Source organism: Bubalus bubalis, chromosome 12 (assembly GCF_019923935.1).
Source record: "Bubalus bubalis isolate 160015118507 breed Murrah chromosome 12, NDDB_SH_1, whole genome shotgun sequence".
NCBI lineage: Eukaryota > Metazoa > Chordata > Mammalia > Artiodactyla > Bovidae > Bubalus > Bubalus bubalis.
Window position 1 is genome coordinate 103,024,422 of NC_059168.1, and position 9,382 is coordinate 103,033,803.

General features: G+C 60.9%; 1 protein-coding gene across 2 annotated transcripts; it reads right to left on the reverse strand.

The window, feature by feature from the left end:
- Positions 1 to 847: 847 nt before the first annotated feature.
- TMEM250 (transmembrane protein 250) lies at positions 848 to 4,993 on the reverse strand. 2 transcript variants are annotated; one of them, XM_045162398.1, is made up of 2 exons: positions 4,876 to 4,993; positions 848 to 3,147 (listed from the first exon to the last, which is right to left on the reverse strand). In XM_045162398.1, exon 2 carries the CDS (start codon positions 3,024 to 3,026, stop codon positions 2,607 to 2,609), a length of 420 nt encoding a protein of 139 aa, XP_045018333.1. In that variant the 5' UTR covers positions 3,027 to 3,147; positions 4,876 to 4,993; the 3' UTR covers positions 848 to 2,606. The 2 variants fall into 2 exon arrangements, with proteins under 2 accessions (XP_045018333.1, XP_045018332.1); XM_045162397.1 differs by lacking the exon at positions 4,876 to 4,993 and adding an exon at positions 4,486 to 4,812.
- Between the last annotated feature and the right edge of the window lie 4,389 nt (positions 4,994 to 9,382).

Below are 9,382 nucleotides of genomic sequence, written 5' to 3' on the forward strand. Positions count from 1 at the left end.
CTGGCTCCCCTTGAAGCTGGCACGCCCAAGAGGGGTCTCCCTCCTGGCCGGAGAGCATCGCCCCACCCGAGCCTCGGCCAGGCTGTAGCCAACAAACCTCACCTCCCGAGGGTCCTCCAGCATGTCTCGAGGACCAAGGCTTCTGTGAAGAGTCTACCAACTCTGCCATCAGAAGCAGCTAAACCCCGAGAGGACTCGGCTTGGTTTCCACTGATACATCAAGCCCCACACAATTCCAGGGTTGGCAGCAAGGCCGCCCTGTTGCAGACCCACAGCTCTCCTTCCAGGGCCGCTTTCCGGCCACCCCAGCTGCGGGAGAGGATGTGACCCTCCTCATCACGGGAGTCAGGGAAGCCTTCACTCAATAAAGATAAATAAGAACGTGTGTCTCATTTTTCCAATTGCTTTTTGGCTAAACAAGAACTGTACTTGGGTTTTCTGCCAGTATCTCTCCTGCGGGTGTCTTCTCTGAAACTCAGTGCACACTGCACGCGCACGGCCATTCCGGCCCGAGAGGGTATGTCCTGTCTTACAAGGACCGTACGTACTCAGTTGTTGAATTCAGCCTCACGACCCTCACCAGGCCCTCCTCGCCCAGCACTGACCAAGTCTCGCGGCCGCCCCCGCCAAGCCCCAAGGACAAGTGCCAGAGGTGGAACCCCTGGCCTCCGGGCACGGAGGGCCCGCTGCAGTCCAGCGCAGTGACTCCTTCTCCAGCTTGGTAATGGCTGCTTTTAAGTTTCCCACTGTACTTATGAAAAAAAAACCAGCATCTGTGGTGTTTCGGGCTTGTTATATCCTCTTAAAAAAGGTATAAGCCTTTTGAGCTTTAAACAGTCACGCCATCAACATGTTAAAAAAATAAGTTTAATGCAGGTGGCTCATTTCATAAAGAATTTCACAGGCACTGAGGAAACCGAGCAGCGTGTCCGCACCACTGCGACCCCCAGCCCCACAGGCACACGCCCACCTGGGGGGGCCTCAGAGTACCAGGAGTCAACTAACACAAAACAAAGCTTTCAGGAAACAGCATGATTTAGTGCAAAAGATTCTCTGCAGCGCTGAGAATTGGGGTCCACACGGATCGGCTCCTCGCCTGCCATCCAGGTAACTCGGACAGACTCGCTCCCCACTCCCTCCAAGGAGCCCACCGCTGACCTTGAGTGGACAATCGCCTGACAGAAGCTGACTACGAATAAAAAAACACGGCTTGCAGCCAAGTTATTTTTTGCTTTCTTTACCTGATTTGGGTCTTTCTTCCAGCGGCACACAACTGCCCTGACAGCCGCTCTGGCCACTAGGCAGCCTGGCCAGACGGGCCGAAGGGGCCGCTGCCCGTGCCTGGGGCTGTGGGACAGCTTGGGGTGGAGCAGCATTAGCCTGCCTGTTGCCCTCCCCTCTGAGGCCCTAAGCCCTGCCTCTGGCTGTTGTCCCAGCTGAATCATTCAGGGTGCCCCTCGCTTGCCTACGAGGCCCAAGGCCACCCTGGCCTCATCTGATGGAGGCGGGGGAGGGGCAGGGCAAGACTCTAGCCCCTCGGTATGTTCTCTCTGCAATCGGAACCGCCCTGGCCCACATTCACTCTTGCTTTGTACTCCCAGCTGCTCCAACAGCTGCTGAGGCAGGAACAAGAGCCACCGAGTCACTCACTTGGCGGTCCCATCTGCTGTGCCCATGACTCCAAGAGGTGTTTCTTAACGTGCAGCACTCGGGCCACCTCTGATATCTGCTCCTGACACACACATCTTAATTCTGGACGTTCCCTCCAGGGAAGAGGCTGAACCCCCCACCCCCACCCCGACCAGCCCCCAAAGCCAGAAATACACTGAGTTGCCTGCCTCAGAAAGTCACACTTGAAGAGATGATGTCATCTGGCCGACATGCTCAGCAAACCTGCCTGGGAGGAAGACAGGCGTGCCCTGGAACCAGCACACCCCCTCCTGATCTAGCAACCTGCCAAGTGAACCCAGGTGACATGGAAGCCCAGTCTGGGACTCAGGACACCTCGCAGGGTAACATATGGAGGACAGTGTATGGGTTGAGCCAGGACTTGGTGGCCCAGGGCAGAGTGAAGAGCTTGGTGGCAGTGCGGGGCGTCAGCTGGTGGAGCCCGACGCTTCCCTAAGGCTGGCGCGGGGGCTGGGGGCGCACAGGAGGGGACAGGACAGCTGGGAGAGACCCTCCAGGTCTGCACCGGCGCACCATACCCTTCCCAGGGGTCTCACACAAACACTGGCGATGCCGGTGTCCTGGAGAGGGGACAGGGACCCGGGCTCTCCAAGTACAGACTGGACCGATGGGTCCCCTCTGGAACTGCTGGGAAAGTGCAGGCGGAACCACAAGCAGGTGGCCCGGGGGGTGTTGCACCGGAAGCACACAGAGAAGGGCTGAAGCAAAGACCAGCAGGAGCGAGGCCGCCAGCGTCCCCTTCACAGGAAGTCTCTGCTCTTTCCGGTCCCGAGCCTGAGACCCCAGCGCGCAGGGAGATCGTTCCTCTGGGACGGGGCAGAAGGGGCCCTGATCAATCCCGGCAAGAAGAGCACCCCTCGCAGGTGCAGCTACAGCCAGGTCGCCATCAGCCGCCCCAAGAGGAGCCCGCGGCACCCTCACATGTCCACGAAGACCATGAAGCACCAGCCCAGGCCCCCGACCAGCAGCATGGTCACGTGGATGCCGTAGACCAGCAGCTCGTTGAGGAGGCGGAAGTCCACGCGCCGGCGGCCCAGCAGCAGCAGCAGCGCCGACAGCTTGAGCTGGAAGCGCAGCAGGACGCGGACGCCCAGGTACTGCAGGCAGAAGAGGGCGGCCAGCGCGCCCCACAGCGCGGCCGTGAAGAGGCTGCAGCTGAAGTACAGCAGGAAGCGGATGAAGCCGTAGAGCCAGCGCGCCCGGACGTACACGTCGAAGTTGTTGTACTTGGTGCGGGCCGGGCGGGAGGCGCGCGCCGGGCCACAGGCGGCGTGCAAGCAGGTGGTGTGCGGGCCGTGGAAGGAGCGCACCCGCCGGGGGATGGGCATGACCGGCATCGGGTCCGGGCGGCGGCGGCGCTAGCTCGAGGCGGTGGCGGAGTCCCGGCGGCGGTCAGCATAGGCGTCGTGGGCGCCTGGGCCTGGGTGGCCGAGGCTGAGCACCGGGGGAGGCGGGGGTCTGCAGGGAGAGGGACACGAAGAGGAGCCGGGTCAGCCAGGACACAGCCAGGGCTGCCGGGAGACAGAGTCTGGGACTGGAGAGCCACTAAATCATCATTTTCAAAAAGCTGAGGACACTCCGAAGGGACCCACAATCACGTGGGAACCAAAATTCCACCAGTGACACCAGGACGAAGGGTCAAGACAGAGGGCGCAGACACCCGCCCCCCACCCCAGTGCGGTCAATGCTAAAAGGAGAGAAAGGGCCTCCCCCTCCCCAAAGGCTAGGCGAGTCCCCTGCAGTGGACTCAGCGTCTGGCTTTTAACTGGGATGCCCAAGGCTGCCTGCACTTCTGTGGCTGCTTTATCCAGGAAGAATAAGCCCCTGGGTGGCAACCAGCACAGGGCAGGAAGAGGGAGAGGGTGCCCACTGAGCTGACTGGGTCACTCTCTTTAGCAACTTGACAGGCCAAGTGCTGGGGATCAGGCAGCTGGCGCAGGCTCTGGGCTCCCTCCGCGGCGCCTGAACCCCGGTGCTGTCCTTCACTAGGAGGGTAACCTTGGGCAGGTCACTTCACCCTCTGAGACCATTCCTGCTCTGCACCATGGGGATGCCAGCAGCACTGGGCTCCCAGGGGTGCTGTAGGAAGCAAGCATTACTGGGCAAAGGCTGCCCATGCCTGGCAGAGGAGGAGATGGCAGCCCAGGGCTGGCCAGTGGTGTCATCGCAGGTCATGGGACTGGACCACCAGAGAGGAGAAAATAGCAAGTGGCTCTCTGGCTTTGCCTAGCAACTGCCGTTTATAGCTGTGCCTGGGTCGTGGATAGAAAACACAGAACTGGAAGTACAGGATGCGTAAAATCAGAGCGGCAAAGTTGACGACAGGCCCTGGGGAGGCGCTGCCTAGGGCATCGGCCTCCCGTCACGTGGCGTGCAGCCTGCAGAGGGGCTGGTGCTAGCTAGCTCCCTCTCCGGCCGCCCACGTGCTGCTCTGGCCAGAGCGGGAGGAAAGGGGAGGCCGGGCGCGTCCACCCTCCCCTGCTCACAGGCCCAGCCCTGCCCGCAGGCTGCGGCCAGAACCAGGTCTGACAGCATCTGATGGCACTTAGACGTCGGTGCTCCTGCGGGGTCGCAGCCGGGTACGGGCTGCTAGCTATCCTCCCGTTGCCCATCTGCCCGCGGGCAACGGGTCTGCGCCACGGGCTTCCAGGTGGGGGGGCCGGGGCTACACCCACGCGTCTCCCCAACCCCCGCCCGCTCAGTGCTAGGCCCTCGACCCCCAGAGGCAGGGCCGACCCGTGGCACCCCTGGGAGCCGCCCCCGCCCCGCCCCGCCCGGGCACCCCCGCCTGCTCACCGGGTGCCCTCTCCGCGCCGGCGTCCCGAGCCGCGAGCCCCCCTGTCCCTCGGGGCTCCAGGAGCAGGGCGGCCGCATGGTGCCGACGGCGCGGCCCGGACCCTCAAGCGTCCCGGCCCGGGGCCGCCCCGAAGGGACAGGGGCTCCCGCGCCCGGCGGCCGGCGACGTTTGGCCCAGCGTGGGAGCCGTAGCGCCGTCCCTCTGCGGCCACCGTAGGACTTTCCTCACACCGCCCCCACCCCCGCCCCGCTCCGCCCGCGCCGAAACGGACAGCGCCTCCCTTCCCCCTTTTCGGCGTCGACCCCGAGCGCCCGGAACTCGGCGCTTGCCCCCTGAGCGTAAGTGCGTGCGTGCGTGCGTACGCGCCCGACGCGCGGCCCGTGACGTACCCCCGGACAACACCGCCCCAGGTACCCGGTCTGCGCCTCGGCCCGTCCTGCGCAGGCGCAGATAGGGGATCTGCGCATCGGTGCCCCCTACCTGCCCCCGGCAGCTCCTCTGCGCATGCGCCTCTGTGCCCCAGGCTGTGGGCAGTGCGCAGGCGCGCGCCCTTGGGTCAGTGACGGTCTTGCGGTTTGTAACGAGCCCTCGGTCGTGGTGTTGCTGGTGTCGGTCCCGGCCCTGCGTGTTTGCCGTCCGGCGAGTCTGGAGCGGACTGGGGACATCACCCAAGGTCCCCAAATGTAGGGAGTAAGGACGGACTGGTTGACACCACCCACAGATGTCAAGGTCCCATGTAGGGACCCTGGGAGAGAGAGGATGTCGGTGTGGACGTGTTTATAAGTGTTTTGATCCGGTCGAGGTCAGGGTAGGGGAAACAACGCTCCTTGGATGTAGTTGGCAAGTTCCACCTACCTGAGTTCTGTCGGGTGTGGAGAATCCGTTTCCACACGTGGAAGAAGCTGGTTGCACCCCCAGTGCCTGGGGTCCTGGTCTTGGTCGTTGTTTTTGCCACCGGTTGCTCTCCTAGAGGCCAGGTCCTCAGGCATCCTTTACAGAAGACAGTTGGGTGTTGACCTGCTCTTGGCTGACCCTCCAGGGCTGGAGCCCCTACCTGCCAGCACCTTCACCAGGCGTGCACGTCCTGACCCCAGCCAGCCCTCACCCCGCCCTGTCCTAGGGGTGGAGCATGGTGCCTGGGGACACGCATGGTGATTCTGTCCCTTCAGCTGCCGCTCTGCTGGTGAGGAGAGTCTGAGCTGGTCATGGTGGAAAGGGGAGGAAGGGGCCCAGATCAGGTCAGGGGGCAGCAGGAGAGGATGGGAGAAAAGAAGGGATTCTTAAACTGCGTCTTCTCTGTGGCTGGGCCTCTGCAGTTGATCCCTGCTTTGTACCCTAACCCAGGGTGCTGGTTTTCTTCCCCAGACCTGGGTCCAGCCCTGTCCCTTGGAGACGCCCTATCCAGGCCCCCTCCTCAGCCCTGTGAGGAGGCCCCATTGCTCCTGTCCTTGTCCCTTCACACTAGCTTTTTCTGTCCCTCTGCCTGTCCTCCACCCCGTGAGCTCCTATTCACCCTTTAAAACCCCAGTCACTATCCCCACTTCTGGGAGACCGCCTCCAACTGTGTGCCACCCCTTCCCTGGCCACCCCCTCCCCTTGGTGGGAATTAGTGGTTCTGACTAATCTCAACCATACCCTTTCTCCACCTCAAAAGCTCAAAGATCCGTTGACGGATCGGCCTTTCCCACTGGCTCAGTTTCCTTACCACAGGCCACACGATAAGATAGATGTCTCTCTACGTCATGATCTAGTCCACACACTCACACGATTAAACAACTCCAGAAGCTTCACAAACTGCACTTCTCCTGACCACACGCTCTGCTACGTTCTGTTGTTAATTCATTCAGTAGACGGGCTGGAAGCTGCCGTATCTGCAGCCTGACCACCGCCAGGTCTGGAGCCACGAGGATGAAGATGAGGCTGTGTCCTCAGGGCCAGCTCAGTGACAGGGCCGGGGGAGACCCCCGACGTGTGCTGTGGGTTTTCGCAGGCTGCCCCTGGCGGGGTAGGGGGATCCGGCCAGCGGGGGCTCCCTCATGTAGCTATCCTCTCAGGCACCCCGCTCCCCCGCCCCCACGTCAGGAGGACATCTGTGATGTGGGCGGTGGCCGGGCGCCACCTGCTGGAACAGTGCACGAGGTGTCACAGAGCCAGGCCTGAGACCGAGTGAAGGGTCCGAGAAGGGCCTGAGTCCATCGGGGCTTTGGGCCGTAAACCAGGGCCGAGTCCCAGCAGCTCCCAGTTGTCTGTGGAGCTACGGTGGAGCTGAGTAGCCTCGTGCCGCAGAGGCCCGTTGGCCTACCCTCCACTCTCTGCCTTTGCAAAAACCTAGTTCGCCTCTGCTTTAAACAAGCGTTTGTCACACGGCTCACAGAGATGGTAAACGGGCAGACCGCCAGGTTGGGACGGTCTTAGCCACCCCCACCCTCCACTGTCCCTGTACTTGCTGGGGAGCAAGGATCCAGTCACTCCAGGGGCCAGACATGGAATGACTCTTTGCCACCCAGGACAGTAGAGGCTGAGTGACCCCTGACATCAGGCTGCCCTGCAGGTTTGGGTGTGGGGAGGGACCGACCTCTCTGCAGTCATGTTCTAACTGTCCAGTCCTCAGGCAGGGCTGGTGTGACCTCCCACCCCGGGACGGTGGGTTTAATCCTCACGAGGGCCCCAACAGCGTAGCCTTCAGCGATTGCGGGGTCCTCGTGAGCAGTCCTACAGTCACCTCGCCATCAAGAGACGGACCAGCATGTGACCCAGGAGCGCCACTCCTGGACATATGGGCGGACAAAACTCTAATTCAGAAAGATACCTGCATGCCAATGTTCATGGCAGCACTACTCACAATAGCCGGGACATGGAGTCAACTGAATGTCCATCGACAGAGGAATGGATACAGAACACGTGGTGTGTACATACTCGGTCACAGAAAAGAGTGACGTGCCATGTGCAGCAACATGGACGGACCTAGAGATGATCATACCAAAGGTCAGACAGAGAAAGACAAATACCATAAGATGTGGAATCTAAAATACGACACAAACGAACCTGTCTGTGAAACAGAAGCAGACTCAGGAGCACAGGGAACAGACTGGCGGTTGCCCGGGGGAGGGCGTTGGGAGAGGGCTGGAGGGGGCGGTTGGGGTCAGCAGATGGAAGGTCCTATAGAGAGTGGCTAGACAGTAAGGTCCTCCTGTACAAAACAGGGATCTGTAGTCAGTATCCAATGATAAATCATCATGGAAAAGAATATTTTAAAAAAGGATAGTTAGAAAAAAAAGAATGTGTGAAAATGATTTTGTGCTCAAGGGAGTAAAACTAAAAACCACCACCACCAAAAAAAAGAGTTGGAGTCGATGAATTCCCTCCCCTCGGCTCTGGGCTGCCTTAGTGACCAGATCCTGAGGCCAAGTGACACTGTGTGATTCCAGGCTGTGCAGCCTCGTCCTCAGCCTCGGGGACGCTCTTGGAAGCCCCAGTCATGGTGCCCTGAGATGCAGGCCCACGTGGGGCACCAGGCCAGCCCATCACAGGCGGCCCCGCCAAGCTCAGCCTTGGGGCATCCCCGCGCAGGCATCAGACCCGTGAGTGGGTGACTCTCTGGGGGATTTTGACCCCAGCCTTCTGGGTCACTCGTCCGCTTGAGACTGTCCGGCTGAGCCCCCAGGTGGCGCAGAGCAGGGAAGCCCTATCTGGGCCCTGTGAGCGCAACGAAACGGGTACTGTTTTACCGCACCAGGGTGGGGAGGTTGCTCACATCCCCCAGTGGTTTGAGCTAACGTGTCATTTCAAATCCTCATCACCGCCTTCAAGGGAAGTTGTCTTGCCTCCACTTTTACAGATGAGGAAAGAGACTTTTTTTGTTCAAGTCAGGCCTGACTCCCAAACCTGGGATGAACCCACCACTCACACCACCCGTGGCTAATACGTAGCACGCGTACTGGCCCGTCTCCTCCAGATTCCCTGCAGACATTACTGTTGATTGGCACTGGTCTCACTCCCTTGCTGGTCCTTAGTTATGGAATCCCAGCCTATCTGGGTGGCCTCTCTCATCCCTGATGTGACTCCTCCTTAACCCCCGTGACCCCGGAAAGGACACCCCTCTCCTCCAGGTGGACTCTGGCCAGTGTGTCACGAGGGCCGGCTGAGCCCCCAGAGGTCACCACAGACTTGTGTGTGCAGGCGTGTGCACTCAGTCACGTGTGACTCTTTGCGACCCCATGGACTGTAGCCCACCAGGCTCCTCTGTCCATGGGATTCTCCAGGCAAGAATACAAGGGGTTGCCATTCCCTTCTCCAGGGGATCTTCATGACCTAGGGATTGAACCTGCATCTCCTGCATTGGCAGGCAGATTTTTTCACCACTGAGCCACCAGGGACACCACAGACCCAGTGGACAGCATTTACAGAGGGCAGTGCGGCGTCAGATCGTGAGCTGCTGCGGCCCCATCCTGCCTGCTTCGGCTCTGGTCCCCCAGTTTCTAACTGGGCAGAGTCCTCTGTGCCACTGGCTTGTGTCTCCGAGGCAGTTGGGGAGGGGTGCAGGGCCCCCCTCCCGCCTCGGCCTCCCCTCCTCCTGACTCCCCCACCAGCTGGCTGTCCTCCATTCTTCTAAGTCCAAGGCTGGCACGAGCTGGCCACTCGGTCTCAGCATGGTGGTGCCTGGCAGGGAGGCTTCCCATGCCCACCCCCCCATCCCACCCCCAGTAGCCCCAGTGTCTAGCCCACCACAGGCCCAGTGCTGCTTGCGTTGGTTGGTTGGTTGTTTTGTTGATGAAGTGCCTGCCCTGTACTGGGCATCCAAAACTGGGGATACAGGTGGGGGGGGAGTGGCCTCAGCCTGGCATCGCCCAGTGACATCCATGGGCATCAGCTTGCCCGGCTCCATTCCGGCCCTCC